Source organism: Ranitomeya imitator, chromosome 2 (assembly GCF_032444005.1).
Source record: "Ranitomeya imitator isolate aRanImi1 chromosome 2, aRanImi1.pri, whole genome shotgun sequence".
Classification (NCBI taxonomy): Eukaryota; Metazoa; Chordata; class Amphibia; order Anura; family Dendrobatidae; genus Ranitomeya; species Ranitomeya imitator.
The window spans coordinates 46,473,148-46,492,195 of NC_091283.1; the positions used below are offsets into that span (position 1 = coordinate 46,473,148).

The 19,048-nt window shown below is 43.3% G+C and overlaps 1 protein-coding gene across 1 annotated transcript in view; it reads right to left on the reverse strand.

Moving 5' to 3' along the window:
- Positions 1 to 15,014: 15,014 nt before the first annotated feature.
- The window catches only part of LOC138661743 (olfactomedin-4-like), a 53,593-nt gene continuing 49,559 nt past the window's right edge, over positions 15,015 to 19,048 (reverse strand). Inside the window, exon 5 of the mRNA XM_069746633.1 lies at positions 15,015 to 16,185. Coding sequence (XP_069602734.1) covers positions 15,371 to 16,185 — 815 coding nt within the window. The 3' untranslated portion in view covers positions 15,015 to 15,370. The remainder of the gene's footprint in view (positions 16,186 to 19,048) is intronic.

Here is a 19,048-nt window from a genome sequence, read left to right on the forward strand (position 1 = left end):
CCTTTCACTTTTCCCCATTATGTAGATAGGGGAAAAATAGTTTGGTGAATTGGAAAGCGCGGAGTTAAAATTTCACCTCACAACATAGCCTATGACGCTCTCAGGGTCTAGACGTGTGTCTGTGCAAAATTTTGTGGCTGTAGCTGCGACGCCTCCAACACTTTTCATTTCACTTTTTCCCCATTATGTAGATAGGGGCAAAATTGTTTGGTGAATTGGAAAGCGCGGGGTTAAAATTTCACCTCACAACGTAGCCTATGACGCTCTCAGGGTCCAGACGTGTGACTGTGCAAAATTTTGTTTCTGTAGCTGCGACGCCTCCAACACTTTTCCTTTCACTTTTTTCCCCATTATGTAGATAGGGGCAAAATTGTTTGGTGAATTGGAACACGCGGGGTTAAAATTTCGCCTCACAACATAGCCTATGACGCTCTCGGGGTCCAGACGTGTGAGTGTGCAAAATTTTGAGCCTTGAAACGCGTTGAACTAAACCACTTTTGTTTATTTGAACACCTTGACTTTTTATCATTATCGGCAGTGCAGAATAAATCCACAAAATCATCTATCTTGACATAATCATACAGTCTTCTTGGGGACCTGTGGATCTGCTGCAGCTGGAATTTCATTGAAATCTATATGCCTTACCAATAGATCTATCAGGTTAGTGCAATTTAAATTAAATTAAATTTGTGTCCATCGGATAAGACCCTATTGCGCTGATCTCTCCTACAGTTTTTTCCTTGCACACAGTCAAGGCACACAGTACCAGAGACAGTAAAACAACCCCAAAACATCTTTGAACCTCTACCATATTTGACTGTAGGTACTGTGTTTTTTTCTTTGTAGGTCTGATTCTGTTTTCAGTAAACAGTAGAATGATGTGCTTTACAAAAAAGAAGGATTTTGGCTTACACAAGTACATTTTGGTAAACTGCAGTCTAGGTTTTTTATTTTAAAGCGAAGAAAAAAATGAACGGCACTGGGGGTACTAAATCACCACTTCTCAGACACGGATCCACATCAATCTGAACTTCACAGTAAAATAACAGCTGGTAATGGTGCTTACATGAATTCAGAACGACTCTGAATGAACAATATAAGGAAAAAAGTGTAGCACTCACTAGCATGAAGATAAATCCAAAAGTCCTTTATTCACATACGTGCCATGGACAAAGGTTAGAAGTGCAGGACATGTGATACATGTGGACCCGTAGAAGCGAGTAATCACAAAACGGCCGTCGTCCTCTCCTTCCCCCACATGTCTCACATGTCCTGCTCATCTAACCTTTGTCCATGGCACGTACAGTACAGACCAAAAGTTTGGACACACCTTCTCATTTAAAGATTTTTCTGTATTTTCATGACTATAAAAATTGTACATTCACACTGAAGGCATCAAAACTATGAATTAACACATGTGGAATTATATACTTAACAAAAAAGTGTGAAACAACTGAAATTATGTCTTGTATTCTAGGTTCTTCAAAGTAGACACCTTTTGCTTTGATGACTGCTTTGCAGGAGTGCCCTAATAGATAGAAGCATGGCTCCCCCTGGCGGACTGGAGTGTGAAGTGTTTTGTGGTTGTGATACCTGGACAGAAGATCTCCTTCATTGCCTTCAGATGTAGCATCACTCCCCCTGGTGGAAGAATAACATTACTGCAACGACCAGGACTCAGGGACGCTGCATTTACTTTACCCACAATTTTGGAAAGGTGCCAACTATTTTGTCCAGACCATTTTTGGGGTTTTGTGTGAAATTATGTTCAATTTGCCTTTTTTCCCTGCTGTTTTTTGTTGTTCCAATACACAGTGAATAAACATGTGTATAACAAAACAAAACGTGTGTAATTGCAATAATTTTCTGGGAGAAATACTTCATTTTCAGGAACAATTTCAAGGATGCCAACAGTTTCAACCATGACTGTATATGTGTGTGTGCATACACAGTTTGGTGAAAAATGTTTGCCCCCTTCCTGATTTCCTATTCTTTTGCATGTTTGTCACACTTAAATGTTTCAAATCACCAAATAAATTTAAATATTAGACAAAGCTGACACAAGTAATCACAAAATGCCTTTTTCAATGTAGGTTTTTATTATTAAGGTAAAAAGAAATCCAAGCCTACAGGACCCTGTGTGAAAAAGTGATTGCCCCCTAAGCCTAATAACTGGTTGGGGCCACCCTTAACAGGAACAACTGCAATCAAGCATTTGCGATAACTGGCAATGAGTCTTTCACAATGCTCTGGATGAATTTTGGCCCACTCATCTTTGAAGCATTGTTGTAATTCAGCCACATTGGAGGGTTTCTGAACATGAATCGCCTGTTTAAGGTCATGCCACAGCATTTCAATCAAATTAAGGTCAGGACTTGAACTAAGCCACTCCAAAATCTTAATTTTTTTAAGCCATTTAGAAGTGGACTTGCAGGTGTGTTTTGGATTATTATCCTGCTGCATAACCCAAGTGTGCTTCAGCTTGAGGTCACAAACAGATGGCCGGACATTCTCCTTCAGGATTTTTTGGTAGACAGCAAAATTCATGGTTCTGTTTATAACTCTGTACAAATCCCTAGTTAGACCGCACATGGAGTACTGTGTCCAGTTTTGGGCACCGGTGCTCAGGAAGGATATAATGGAACTAGAGAGAGTACAAAGGAGGGCAACAAAATTAATAAAGGGGATGGGAGAACTACAATTCCCAGATAGATTAGCGAAATTAGGATTATTTAGTCTAGAAAAAAGACGACTGAGGGGCGATCTAATAACCATGTATAAGTATATAAGGGGACAATACAAATATCTCGCTGAGGATCTGTTTATACCAAGGAAGGTGACGGGCACAAGGGGGCATTCTTTGCGTCTGGAGGAGAGAAGGTTTTTCCACCAACATAGAAGAGGATTCTTTACTGTTAGGGCAGTGAGAATCTGGAATTCCTTGCCTGAGGAGGTGGTGATGGTGAACTCAGTTGAGGGGTTCAAGAGAGGCCTGGATGTCTTCCTGGAGCAGAACAATATTGTATCATACAATTAGGTTCTGTAGAAGGACGTAGATCTGGGGATTTAGTATGATGGAATATAGGCTGAACTGGATGGACAAATGTCTTTTTTCGGCCTTACTAACTATGTTACTATGTTACTATGTTACTGCAAGTCTTCCAGGTCTTGAAGCAGCAAAACAGCCCCAGACCATCCCACTACCACCACCATATTTTACTGTAGGTATGAAGTTTCTTTTCTGAAATGATGTATTACTTCTATGTCAGATGCAATGGGTCATAAACCTTCCAAAAAGTGCAACTTTTGTCTCATCAGTCCACAAAGTATTCTCCCAAAAGTGTTGGGGATCATCAAGAGGTTTTCTAGCAAAACTGAGATGAGCCTTTAAGTTCTTATTGCTCCAAATGTTTGCATGGCAGAGTTCCAAGACAAAAGTCTTGGACGAAAGTCTTGGAACTCTGCCATGCAAACATTTTTGCCTGTCAAGCTTCAGTCCAGACTGGGTGGTGTGAGCAAGGGGATTGTGGCCCCACTGTGCCACAAACCAGACTGCTCTGGAAGAGGCATACTAAGCAGCTTCCTTGGTGTTCGCAGGAGTCTCTGATGGTGAGGTCAGACTTGTGCGGCAAGTAGCTGCCAGGTACCACTCCAGGGCGGTGGCAGCTGATCCCACTGAGGGACTAAACAATAACAACAAGTGCAGGCAAGTGCAGATGGGCATGTCTAGTACTCTGGTGGGCACGGCAGGCACTCTTGGCAGGCAGGCGAGCACGGCTGGCACTCTTGGCAGGCAGGCGGGCACGGCTGGCACTCTAGGCAGGCATGTGGGCACGGCTAGCGAGACTGGAAATGGTTGTGGTAGGACGGGAATATAGGCAGGTATGAGTAGGGAACAGATGGGAGCCAGTTTAGACAGGAGGGACAAGGACACACAGGGCGCGGAGCGGGAGCAGAGCAAAACTGCACAATGTGGAGAGCAGGACTGAGCAAAGAGTAGTACCGCAAGAGGCGGCGCAAAGAGTAGTACCGCAAGAGGCGGCACAAAGACCAGAACTGCAGGAGGCTGAGCAAATACCAGAACCACAGGAAGCAGAGAAAAGACCAGAACCGCAAGAGGCGGAGCAAAGACCAGAACCGCAAGAGGTGGAGCAAAGACCAGAACCACAGAAAGTGGAGCAAACACCAGAACCGCAAAAGGCAGAACAAAGAGCAGAACCGCTGGAGGCAGAGCCAAGACCAGAACAGCTGGAGGCGGAGCCAAGAGCAGAACCACTGGAGGCAGAGCCAAGAGCAGAACCACTGAAGGCGGAGCCAAGAGCAGAACCGCTGGAGGCGGAGCCAAGAGAATACCGCTTGAGGCAGAGCAAAGAACAGAAACGAAGGAGGCGGAGCTAAGAGCAGAATCGCAGGAGGCAGAGCAAAGAGCAGAAACGTAGGAGGTGGAGCTAAGAGCAGAACCACAGGAGGCAGAGCTAAGAGCAGAACTGCATGAGGCGGAACTAAGCAGAACCACAGGAGGTGGAGCAAAGAGCAGAATGAGTAAACACAAGGAAACACACAGCAGAATAGGAAAGGCTACAGACAGGGATACAAACGGACACAAGTATAGGACTAAGTTCAGACAGGGTTAGGAACGGGACAAGGCACAGAAACAAGGACTCAGACCAGGGTACAAAGACCCTCTGAGTGGCTGAAACAAGGGACACAGGTACAGGCCAGGGTACGAAGCCCCTCTGGGTGTCTGACACGAGAGACACAGTAAGACAGGACCTGGCAACTCAGTATCAAGACACTAACTGAGTAAATACGTTGCTCAGGCATAGGCCCTAGGGGTGGGAATGCTTTATGTACCTGATGCCTCTTGGCAATTGGCATGGGACACCTTAGGAAGGTGCACACAGTCACTACAAGAATCATGAAGTGCCGGGGCCTCCGCCTTAAGCACACAGCCAGGAAGTATGCAAAGAGCAGGCAGGAGACATGATGCAACCAGCATGGAGCCGGCAGAAGACAGAGCTCACAGCATGGCCTGGGAAAGTGAGTAAGTTGGTGTGTAAGGCAGGTGGGGGATGGGAGGCCATGCAGTGATGCCGGCAGGGTTGTTACATTGCCCAGTCTCTTTCTTATGGTGGAGTCATGAACACTGACCTTAACTGAGGTAAGTGAGGTCTGCAGCTCTTTGGATGTAGCTGTGGGATCTTTTGTGACCTCTAGGATGAGCAGTGGTGTAATTTTGGTTGGTTGGCCAGCCACTCCTGGGAAGGTTCCCCACTGTTCCATGTTTTTGCCATTTGTGGATAATGGCTTTCACTGTGGTTCTTTGTAGTACCAAAACTTTAGAAATTGCTTTATAACATTTTCCAGATTGATAGATCTCAATTACCATATTTTTCACACTATAAGACGCACCGGACCATAAGACACCTAGTTTGGACGAGTAAAATAGAAAAAAAAATGGAAGCATAAAATGTGGTCATTATGCACTTTTTTTTGAGGGGGGAGGGGAATCTGCTGCTCACTCTGTTATAGGGGTAATGTCCCACAATTCTGTACTAATATCCCCCATCCTGGTATGTATATGTCCCCAATCCAGGTATTCATTTCGCCCCCATCCTGACATATGATCCTCATTCAGGTATACATGGCCCCCTCATCCTTGTATACATTGCATTCACATCCCCATCCTAATATACCTGGCCCCCTCATCCCCATCTTGGTATACATGGCCCCTCATCCCCATCCTGAGGTTCATGGCCCCCCATTCCCATCCTGGTATACATGGCCCCCATCACACTGCCCACATATAAAAATAAACCATTCTGCTTACCTTCCCTCCGCTCCCTTGCAGCGTCCTGGTTTGATGCAACAGCTGATTTCAGCTTGTAAGTAGCGCATGGCAGTGACGTCCCACCACTGTGAACTTTACCGTTTGGGTTTGCCGATCCCTAGTGACGAGCCCTTTTTAGAAAAACATTTAGCAATTTTATTTTTCTTATCACAAGCTCTAGTAAAAAGTACAAAATTGGTAATTTTGTAATGTTCACACTACTATTTTAGGCCCATGCTGTCTTTTCATTTAGGAACAATTTTCAGCAGGCTCCTTATCATCATGTGACATTTGCGCATGTTCATTAGACACTTCAATACAAAAGTTAGGGTTGAGATTCGACCATTGCCACTAATGTACATGTATTTCTCGAAACAACAGTAATCATAAGTAAATATGAGCAAACCTTTCAAGGTTTGGTTAGATTGGCCGAACATTTAGAAGTTTGCCGAACGTTCAATGGGAGGCCAAACCAAACATGTACACAACAACTTAAGGGGTGACAAAAAGTTTTCCAAACAGCTAAAATTAGGGGCAGACACCATGACAAGTGGCATCAATTGACCCACAGTAGAAATTTGCAAATGGCACAACAGTAGTCAGCCATGGGTCATGCATGTTCTATCAGGGTCTGGGCCAGCATTTACAGCTTGGAATTGAAGTTTTAATGAGGACCTGGTGGCTAAGGGAGCGGTGTAAGCCTTCTTAGCTGAGAGCCTTGATATCTCATGAAACACGTCCAATTTTGTTTTTCCAGTCACACTCAGATGGCACAAACATCAGTCTCATACAGTACTGTTGGTAGAAAAATGTAAGAATAGTAACACAGGTAGTTGACTGAAAGTAAGTGATTTCAAAAAATAAATGTCACACACCACTAAAGTGGCATCAATTTCCACAGAGTAGAAATAGTATAGTAGGCCTTAAACACACCTACCACTACAGGCAACCCACCAGATGAGACCCAACTTCGAGTCTCCACATTTCAAAAGATTGTTTGTAACATCAGCAGCAGTAGCAACAGCAGGCACAGAAGTCACGACAAAGGTGTCACAGACTGCATTAACACGAGATCACTGCATGACACTAAGAACGACACCACCTCCTAGTCTGGGGTGCAAAAGTCATTTGAGATCCATGACTTGTTCATTTTGATGAAAGTTAGGTGGTCCACACTGTCAGGAGAGAGTCAGATGCGCTTTTCAATCAGGACATCACCAGCAGCACTGAAGACACGTTCTGAGAAAACACTGGCTGCCAGGCATGACAAAACTTCCAATGCATGACAGGCAAGGTCAGGCCACTCTGCAATTTTTGAAAAAAAAAAATGCAAAGGGCCCAGACCCTCCCTGATGACATTGATATTGAGCTCCTCCAGATACTCCTGCACTATTCTCTCCAGTCGTTCACAATGTATCAGACTTGTACTCGGGCAGGTGTAAAAAATGTGTGAAACGACTGGCAGAAATTGCTTATGCCACATACATTGCTGCTGCTAATGTTTTTGCGATGACGTCTTGACATTCCCAGAGTTGGACTTCTAGAACAGGGATGTACACTGTGTGCCTCACTGCTGTCTTGGGGAAAACCACTCTTAAGATTGTTTGCAAGTGTGTTTCGATACTCCAGCATGTGCGCGTCCCTTGCCAGGGCGGGGAAGCATCTGGAGAAATTTTCTCTTGTACCATGGGTATAACAGAGTGGCAACCCAGTAGTCAGCACTATTTCTAACCTGAATAATAAAAGCATCATGTTGAATATAGTGCAGCAAGAAGGTGCTCATGTGTCGGGCGCTTCCGTGAGATACAAGTCCATGGTGTGTTGGTGGCGAGTTAACACTCAAGGTTGCTTCCTCCATTCCCTCCCTTCAACCAAAGACAACAGAGAGGGAATCATTATCCTCTTCATCTGCTGACTGTTGCGTGTCCGTCACCTCATCCTCCTTCATTAGTTCCTCGGCTCCTGCACCTTCACTAACAGTTCGTCTGGTACCATAAGCCTCTCTTGGTCACTGTAAGCCACTATCCCATGGCACACTGTGCAATGACAGTCCAGAAATTTGAGATATTGTTATCCCTTCTGCATCCTCCTCTGCTTTCACCTCTTCCTGTGGGACCACCACCTCCTCACGCAGCCTATTCAAAGTGTGCTCCAGCATGTAGATGACTGGAATAGTGATGCTGATGAAGGCATCGTCAACGCTAACCATCTTAGTAGCCATTTCAATACGGTGCAGAAGGGTGCATAGATCCTTCATCTGTGCTTACTCCGCAAGCATGATATGCACCACAGCCATACTGCACTGCCCCAGGCTATGCAAAAGGACATATTGCACCATGGTTCGTCACTGCATCCACAGTTCCTGCAACATGTGCAGAGTGGAATTCCACCATGCCAGAACATCGCAAATCAAACGGTTAGCCGGAAGGCCGAAAGACCACTGTAGCGATGCAAGTCAATTGACCTGCAGGGTGCGACCATTGGAAGTGAGCACATAGCACCCATGCTTTCAGCATCAGTGCATCCAGGCTGGGATAGTGGTGGAGAAATTGCTGTACCACCCGGGTGAGGACATTAGTCATGCAAGGCACATGTCTGAGGTTGCGTAGGGCTACCACCAGTTGTGCACTGTTATCGCACACGGCCTTTCCTGGCTCCAGGTTCAGTGGAGACAGCAATTACTCTAACTTGGCCTGGATAGCTGTCCACAACTCTTGAGCTTTGTGACTGCGATCTCCAAGGCATATTAATTTGAACTCTACCTGATTGTGGTGAGCCATTGGATGCACAGTACGGAGATGGGGGAATTCTATCTGCACTGTTGGAACATGTGTCTGATTAAGGGACAGGTTGCGGGCTCAGGTGGAGGCCTTAGAGGAGGTGGAAGAGCCAGAAGCAGTGGATGAACTGTTACATACAGAAGTTTGTCCCGCAAGCCTTGGGGATTCAAAGACTTGTGGAGCAGCCCCTTGATCACCTGCCCCACAGCCACCAGACTCACCCAGTGCCCAGTCAGTGAGATGAAACGTGGAAAAGAGGAAGGAACAAAGCGCAATAGGGTCTTATCTCAAAACACACGAGTGTCAGGTAAAGGAGAGATACACTCACCTTGCTGAATTGCTTGATGGCAGCACATAAATAGCATATATCAGCTGCTGCACAGATACCGGTCGGGAGGATGACACTTGGTGAAAGGAAAAATGAGGAAGGTATCACTAATGCGCTGCTTAGACGGAATATCCTTAAAAGTAAAACTTTTATTTATCAGGTTTATAAGTCTACGCATTTCAAGGTCACGCCAGACCTCTTCATCAGGACACACGTTGATATGCGTAGACTTATAACCCTGTTAAATAAAAGTTTTACTTTTAAGGATATTCCGTCTCAGCAGCGCATTAGTGATACCTTCCTCGTTTTTCCAGTAAGTAAGATGTAACACCCCTGCCCATGTTTGCTTGTCCAGGTGTCAGTTGTCAAATGCACCCTGGCAGACATTGATTTTTTCAGGGAGCTGGTTATATCTGTAACATGCTGGTGTAGTGCAGGCACAGCTTTCTTAGCAAAGTAATAGTGACTGGGTAACTGGTACTAAGGGACTGCGAGGGCCATCAGCTTTCTGAAACTGTCTGTATCCACCAGGCAAAAAGGCAGCATTTCCATGGCCAACAGATTGGAGATGGTGGAGCTCAAAATAGTAGCTTTGGCTTGAGTAGGAGGAAACATTCATTTATGTGACCATAACTGCGGAACCGAGGTCTGGATGCTGTGCTGAATGAGGGTGGAGTACAGAGAACAGGAGAAACTGCTGGACTGTGAGTGGAGGTGCCGGTGGAGATGTTATTGTGGATTGAGAAAGATGTGTTGTGCTAGGTGACACAAAAAAAGCAGTCATGTCCACTTCCGTAACAGCTGGTGGGCTCTCACTCACCCTGACTTCAACAGGTAAACAAGTGGAGTTTCTGTGGCTGGAGACCTGTGTGAGAAGATTTGGCACGGTGATGGAGGAGGAAGAAGCTGCAGATGTGGTTGATAGGACAGCTTGTGGTTGGCGAGGCCCGCTAATCTGCATATTATCTCAGTGAGATTCTCACACTAAGGAATGTTGATCGTGCATGTGCCGGTTCATGTATGTAGTTGTCAAATTATTGCAATTTTTTTTGCAAATTTGGCAGATAACGTGTGTTGGTTCATACTTTGCGGTCCTAAAACAGGCCCAGGATAGGCAGCCCTTACTACCCCTGCAAACTGCACACTCGTGAATGGTGCTGTTCACAGCCAGAGTTGGGGCTGAGAATGAGTGCTTGTCATCGTTGCATCTCTTTGTGTCTGTGTGGGAAACCACAACATTATCTCCTCATCTTCCTCCTCCTTTACCTCCTCTACTGAGCTATTCAGTTGCATATCTCTGGGTTCACACCAAATGGGATCTACAACATCATCATCATCCTTTCTGTTCTCACACTCCTCACCCTATGAGTTAGCCTCCTCCTCTTCTTGCCCTGACACCACAGTACAGTCCGTGTGCGCCTCTGGTATCTGAGTATTATCAGGATTACCTCCACCCCCAGTGGTTAACATCTGGTGATGAGGGTCTGGATTCTGCTCGGACCCAACGTCATCCAGAACCTTTCTGGGCCTCATCAACACTTACTGGGTAATACTTTTGTTCTCTGGGAGATAAACCACTGCCAAAGGGCTCTGGCAGTGCATTTCTCATAGAGACCACAGGTATACTTGTCCAAAAAGAATATTCATGTATAAAGGGGAGTCAGGAGAGTTAGCTGTTGGCCGAATGATCATTTGACCAGACAGCAGTCTAACGCCTTTTGCACTAGGGGAGCACAATCTCTTGATCAGAACAACTGGACTGAACCCAAGGTAGCAAATGGATCTTGCCTGAACCCATGTGCCTACATGGTCTTTCACAGTATTCCTATAGTCACCTGACTAATGATGCCCTTGCACCTCTGAGACTATCTGTAACTATTAGGCCATTTATTGTTTTCAGAATCCCCCTGACCACAACTAATGCATGATTTTTAACGGACGTGCCATTCACCATTATGGTATTGGTAGATAACAGTGCCCCATTAACATAGTTCATGTCTACGATCTTTATTAAGGCTCTAGATTCACAGATATCTGCACCTTAATCGCCCAAAAAGTTGAAAAAGAAGAGTTAGGAGAAGAGTTAATCCAAAATATTCACATGAACCTGGTCCAGAGGCAACATCATTACCTTGCAGCTTGATATACTCATGACATTGAAGAGGCTTTCTTAGCAGAAGAGGTGCTAGAATTGCCAGAGATAGTAGAAGGTTTTCAGTACTCTGGTCCAATCAGCATGGACTATACTAACATTTACAGTAGTTAGTAAAATGGGTGGAACTCAAGGTGCCTCAATCTAAATTGTCTGATACACCTTGGTTGCAGAGAGTGATATAAAATGGAATCAAATTGTTTCATTAGTCATTGTTTGTCCTACGCTAATCAATTTCTCATTAAAGTGGATACTGTTGAGATCAGAGATTTCGCCTTGTTGGCTACTCTTGACATCAATAGTCTCTATACTAACAAATCGTGTGATGATGAAGGTATCTGTATCATTAAAGAAAAATTAAAATGTGGGTTAAATATGTGAATTGCATCTTCCTCCTTTGGACTGGTCTCGCTAGCGGCAAGTATATATGTAAGATAAAAGAGCAATCAGCTCACCTGTCCGATGCTCAGCAGAAGTACTCCACGTGAAAAAGCAAGTGAAAAAGCCAGCACTCACGACAAGTAAGGCTTGGACAAAGGACCATATATGTCAGACATGCGTTCTCTTGAGGCTTGTATGTGTTACCCTACAGCCATATAGTTTTTTCTGTGCCAATTGTGACTACCATTGCTGCTTTTAAATCTGGACTAAATAAATACGTTTTTTATGAAGACACGAGTGCCGTTTTTTCTCACTTGGTTTACAAGTATATACTTTACAAAAAGTTGCAAGTATGATCTCATACCAGCTTTACCCATGCATCAACAAGCGTCTCCATGAAGCCCTACACCCCTGCATTTGGAAAAGGACATTCCTTGTCTGTATGGACTGGAAACTTGTGTAACATAAGTATATACAGTGGGGCAAAAAAGTATTTAGTCAGTCAGCAATAGTGCAAGTTCCACCACTTAAAAAGATGAGAGGCGTCAGTAATTTACATCATAGGTAGACCTCAACTATGGGAGACAAACTGAGAAAAAAAAATCCAGAAAATACATTGTCTGTTTTTTTAACATTTTATTTGCATACTATGATGGAAAATAAGTATTTGATCAGAAACAAAATTTCATCTCAATACTTTGTAATATATCCTTTGTTGGCAATGACAGAGGTCAAACGTTTTCTGTAAGTCTTCACAAGGTTGCCACACACTGTTGTTGGTATGTTGGCCCATTCCTCCATGAAGATCTCCTCTATAGCAGTGATGTTTTTGGCTTTTCGCTTGGCAACACGGACTTTCAACTCCCTCCAAAGGTTTTCTATAGGGTTGAGATCTGGAGACTGGCTAGGCCACTCCAGGACCTTGAAATGCTTCTTACGAAGCCACTCCTTCGTTGCCCTGGCGGTGTGCTTTGGATCATTGTCATGTTGAAAGACCCAGCCATGTTTCATCTTCAATGCCCTTGCTGATGGAAGGAGGTTTGCACTCAAAATCTCACGATACATGGCCCCATTCATTCTTTCATGTACCCGGATCAGTCGTCCTGGCCCCTTTGCAGAGAAACAGCCCCAAAGCATGATGTTTCCACCACCATGCTTTACAGTAGGTATGGTGTTTGATGGATGCAACTCAGTATTCTTTTTCCTCCAAACACGACAAGTTGTGTTTCTACCAAACAGTTCCAGTTTGGTTTCATCAGACCATAGGACATTCTCCCAAAACTCCTCTGGATCATCCAAATGCTCTCTAGCAAACTTCAGACGGGCCCGGACATGTACTGGCTTAAGCAGTGGGACACGTTTGGCACTGCAGGATCTGAGTCCATGGTGGCGTAGTGTGTTACTTATGGTAGGCCTTGTTACATTGGTCCCAGCTCTCTGCAGTTCATTCACTAGGTCCCCCCGCATGGTTCTGGGATTTTTGCTCACCGTTCTTGTGATCATTCTGACCCCACGGGGTGGGATTTTGCGTGGAGCCCCAGATCGAGGGAGATTATCAGTGGTCTTGTATGTCTTCCATTTTCTAATTATTGCTCCCACTGTTGATTTCTTCACTCCAAGATGGTTGGCTGTTGCAGATCCAGTCTTCCCAGCCTCGTGCAGGGCTACAATTTTGTTTCTGGTGTCCTTTGACAGCTCTTTGGTCTTCACCATAGTGGAATTTGGAGTCAGGCTGTTTGAGGGTGTGCACAGGTGTCTTTTTATACTGATAACAAGTTTAAACAGGTGCCATTACTACAGGTAATGAGTGGAGGAAAGAGGAGACTCTTAAAGAAGAAGTTACAGGTCTGTGAGAGCCAGAAATCTTGATTGTTTGTTTCTGACCAAATACTTATTTTCCACCATAATATGCAAATAAAATGTTAAAAAAACAGACAATGTGATTTTCGGGATTTTTTTTTCTCAGTTTGTCTCCCATAGTTGAGGTCTACCTATGATGTAAATTACAGACGCCTCTCATCTTTTTAAGTGGTGGAACTTGCACTATTGCTGACTGACTAAATACTTTTTTGGCCCACTGTATATGCTTTATCATCTGTCATACAAGCTTGTGTTCACACCCCCTGATGAAGCTGGGTGAAACACACGTTGTCAAGGGCTACCCAATTGCAGGATATTGAATTTACACTATGTAAGCTTAATTGGTCTTTATTACCATTGCTGAGTTTTCTGTGCAATTTACTGTTGCTTGCCCCTTAGAATAGTAGTTTAAAACACGTGTCCTATAAATGTATTTTCTTGGACACCTTTATATAGGGAATAGGTACAGTATCTCTTGCATCATATTATGTTATATTGTCATCCAGTGGTGTCTCTTTAGACTTTCAGCTAGTTACTCATTTATTTATATATTTTTTTATATTAATGAAAATTATGTGCTCTAGAGACATTTTCTTGGCATCTTCTTTTTCTTTAGGTTTATATAAGCTTGTGTTCATTAACATAAAGAATATAAGTGATTGAATTTAAAAATGATGCTTTGTGCTTGCATTTGTTTTACTTTCCCAACTGTTTTTTTTTTTCACTTACATCTCTGTAAATGGCGTCAGTCTATTCCAGCCAAATTTTTTCTCCAAAGATCAACTAGTTCTGCTACTTCCGTTGCAACCCCAGTCATGTCACCAAATAGTAGATTCTGACCATATATGATATTTATTTGCTTTCGAGAGAAATAGCATAATGGATTGTGGGTCTGATTTTTTTTTTTTTTATCCATAGTGAAATGAAAAGTTTGGGGCTAAATCAAATTAAAAGTTGATTTATCTCCAATTCGAAAAAGTGTAATTATTCATGGTTTCATTGAACATTGTGTTAATTACTGTGAGACATCTAAGTGATTAACAATGTTCCTGAATGTGGTTTTGAACATTTTGGGTAATTTAGTTTTTGAAATGACATCACGTTTTGGGATTTATTAATACAGTACATAGGCTGATCAAAGTCACTTCAAAAGTGAATTAGCTGCAAACAAAAAATAAGTTTTTGAAATTTCCTTGAAAAAATAAAAAACTTACTGCTAAATCTTTAATGTTTTTTGACATTCTAAAAAAATAAAAAGGACATTTGAAAATGATGCATAAGCAAAGTAAACATATGGTAAATGTTAGTTAATAATTATTTTGTGTGGTATGACTACATTTGTCACTAGCCTAAAGTAAAAACAAACGCAGAATCACTGGGATATGGAGAAACACTCCAAAATGATTACCAAATAAAGTGTCTCACATCAGATTTGTAAAATGGGACTTGGTCATGAACACCAAAACTGGTGAGAAGGAGTTATTATGACATTTTAGCTAAAAAAAAAAATGGCAGAAATAGTGGATTGCTGTTAAGTTTACAGAATTGGACCGGCTTCAAACTACTTCTTTATCTGTTCATATGATCATTCCCAAGTATCAGTTTTTCAATTACTCACTTGATCTAATTATTATTATTTTTAGTTCATATGAATGAAAAATATAATTTATTTGACTAAACAGATTGCAATATCATTCAGCTTTATTGGTGTGAAATTAAATCAATAAACATCAATCAAATACAACATTTTTAGAATTCTCCATTTTTCAAGATATAACATCTAAACTCTGATTTAGATAAAAGAACACCGGTAAATCTATCAATAACATATTAATAAGGTCTTTGGGATATCAGTATTATTAATAGAGTCTGGTTTTCCCAGAAAAGGGATCAATAGCCTATTCAGACACAGCTTGTTATCAGTATTGGTACTATTTCTGTCACAAAAGCAGACTTTTCAGACAACCTTTTTAAGTATGAATCATCAACAGATCTTTGGATTATTTTTGATAATTTTTATATACTGAAATTTGAGAATCTCATTTAAGCTCCTTGAAATTAAGATCATAATTAAGAAGATAACCATCATTGAACATGTAGAGCTTGTGATTGTTGGGGTTGTAGGAAAGACTCTGCATGTTCTCCATCATCTTATCGAATGTTATGCTCAGGTAGGCTTCTTTGCTGGTTTTAGTGTCATACATGTAGAAGATCTCCTCTTGCTTTGTACTGAGGGCTCTGGTGGCGTATAAGACACCGCACACCATGAAAGCGTTGGTGACACCACGTTTGTACTGGGTAGTGGACCATGTCTGCATCAACTCAAGATTGGTGGAATTAAGTTTACCAATGAGAATGTTACCACCATCGGCTTCAGTTGCATAAATGACCCAAAGCCCATCTTCATCACTGGCCAAGTCTATGTCCTGCCAAGCAGATGATGAGTATGAAAACCGATTGTTGTAGGCGGCATTAGTGAGAACCTTGCGCTCCACAGAGTTGGTCTGTAGGTTCAGTTTGCAGAGATTCTGGGTGTTATAGCAGTTATAGTACAGTGATTTGTTGTACATGATCATCCCTCCTCCTTGTCCAGATTTACTGTAATCATACCCTACTGGAAGGACTTTTTCTTCTTTATGTTTGTAGATCAAAAGATCATTGTAGGTGTTGTAGAATCGTAGGGTGTCCATTCTCCTGCTGTCTGTATTGAGAGGTGCCACAAATTGGATATCTTTGTCCACACCAAGAAACGAGTCACTTCCCCAACCTCCATATTTGTAGTTGAATCCTAGCCAGTTCAGTTGTACTACAGAAGGTTTGCTGATATTCACTATTCCTCCATGATCACATTTGCCTGCAAATTGGAACATAATTGCATGGAAAATTTTCATATAACAAAAATCCATGAATAAAATGTTGAAAACTGCAACATTCTTCAGACCTCTTTAGATTTTTACACATTTAGTAACATTGTAACCCAAGGAATTATTAAGTCACGACCTCCAGATAATGAGTAAAATATTATTTTTTAATGAAAATATGTTTAAAACTCGGAGCACATTTGAGCCAATGTACTTGAACAATTTTTGCTTTTCCTTACGCCCAAGGACCGTTTTGAGATTTATTTACTGCATGGTTTATGAAGCTTGAATACACCTGCCGGAATGTTCTCTAAGAAATTGCTTTCCATGTATACTTCAAGCGCTGCCAAGTGAGTGGAGACTTTATACCATGTTTTTAATATATTTTTTATTCATTATATTGATGTCGTTACTTCATAATTCCTTAGGTTACTATGCTAGCTGGAGTCTTGTCTTTCTTCATTACTTACCTTAGTCCAGAAATATTATATTTTCACATTTTGTTACAGTTTTATTCTGCAAAACGTGCCCAATGTAAGTCAACGTTCAACCATTTAACAAGCCTTGCATACATCCCTGGTAACATTACAAGGCTTGTTAAATAATACTATATTGAATCATTAAGTCAGTACCTCCAATAGGTGGTAAGTTGTTTTTTTTCGCTTTGGAAAGCAGATTATTTGCATGCCGATATTTCAAAAATGAAAATCTGAATTATCTCAAAAGTTCAGAGGCATATTTTGGTTTTGCAGCCATTGCAGCATTGGGTCATCATTGATATGACACTACAAGTGGTGCATCATACCTGTGCAAAAACTCTAAAGCATAACCAGGGTGAATGAGGATCATTAGTAATTGGTTACTTTTAGGCCTCTCAGGTTTGCTATTGCCTAGTTTCCTTTAGGCTTAATGCTTAGCATTGTTGGACATGACTGTCTTTTCGGAAAGCATTATAGTGTCCACTGTAGAATACAAGAGGCTTTTCAAAGTGACTGTTAGGAGTCGAGTTTCCTCTGCTGCACAGGAGGAATCTCAATCCGTGCCTGCTGCGGTCTCCCATTCTGCATCGGCCGCAGTGGGGTCTGCTCAGCGGAGGCGTCGCTCCCAGCGTCTTGCTGGGACTGATTCTGTGCAGAGGGTTACTACTGCCTTTTCTGGCTCTCCTGTTGTACCCTGCACTGATCTGCGGCGAGCAGGCTTCTCTGGGACTAAGTCCTTATTTTCACACACTGAGCATGCCCAGGACAGGATCTCCCGTTGGAGATCAAGGGTCACATGCTCAGGTACTGCAGCACATTCCATTGGTCCTCCAGGAAGGTCCTGAAAGGGCAAAACTTCGGTAGCAGCTTCCTGTGCTGCAACTAAACTGCGCATGACCGCATGGCCATACGCTAGGATTGTCTTGATAATATGTGTGTGTGTTGTGAGTGAAAGTCGCTCTTTAAAATACCCTCCCTATTGGATGACTGTTCGCGGAAGGTGTATGTTTGCTATCTAGCGCCCGAATTATCCAACAGCACGTTACACACATAACAGCGTCTAGTTGCTGTGACCGCCTGTACGGCGCCGTGCGCTTCCTCTGCGCTTTCCTTACCCAAGCCTGGGTGGTTAGTGGCATCCGTCAGTGCGGCACTGCATGCACTCTCGTGCCTTTATATACTATTTTAATAGTTTCCTTACACACCCAGTTGCGGTGTTGTGCCAGCAAGTGGTCTAATCGGACTTCAATCCTGTGTTGGGGTTGTGTTCGCTGACTTCTTGCTCGCGCTCTATGTGCGGTACCGCGGTCCTGTGACTCAACAGGATCGCTTCCTTCACGCAGGGTGAAGTTAACCCGTGCATGTATACTTATAGTACCGCCATATAGTCCGTCTTACTAGCAGCAGGGTTTTTACCTGCACGGTGGACCTCGGACTGCGAACGCACCTAGTTTCATATCATCTATACTTGGTGCGTTCCGCCAGTCCTTAACATAATACTAGCGCCAAGGTCTGGCTAGTAAATGGCGGACATTCAGCAATCTTTGCGGTATATCCAGCAGCTGGAGGGTAGGTTGACAGCTCTCGAGAGCTCAACCTCAGCTGTGGATGTTACCGCAGTTGCTGTACAGGCTGCTAGCATGGCTGCAGCAACCTTGTCCACTGCCACCCCAGTTCCGACATTATCCTGCCTCCCGTTGCCAGAAAAATTTTCTGGAGATTGCAAAACTTGTAGGGGATTCGTGAGTCAGTGCTCTATCCATCTCGAGCTCCTGGCTGCACGTTTTCCTACAGAGCGGGATAAGGTGGGATTTATTGTCTCTCTCTTGTCGGACAGGGCGTTGGAGTGGGCTACGCCGCTGTGGGAGCGTGGTGATCATGTGGTGCAGAGTGCTCCATTGTTCCTGAGCACTCAGAAAAAGGTCTTTTTAGGACCTCAAGTCACCCATGACACAGCGCTCCAACTACTGGCTTTAACTCAGGGTGAGTCCTTGGTCAGCCATTTTTCCGTCCGCTTCCGTACTTTAGCTTCCGAGCTGGAGTGGTCGGATAAGGCCCTTATCCCCATATTTTGGAGGGGCCTGGCTGATCACGTTAAAGACGCTCTGGCCACTAGGGAGATTCCTGCCACACTGGAGGAATTAATAACTGTCTCTACTTGTATTGACCTCCGTTTTAACGAGCGGAGGTTAGAACGAGCACAGTGTAGGCAGAGGTTTCGGCTGGCTCCCACCTTCGCCAAACCTTTGGAATCTCCAATCCAGGCATCCAAATCACATGAGGCCTTAGAGGTGACACGAGCGGGATCCAAATCTCTGTCCGCCCGTGCACATAAGGTCCGTCATGTTAGGCTACGTTCACACTAGCGTTCGCACGC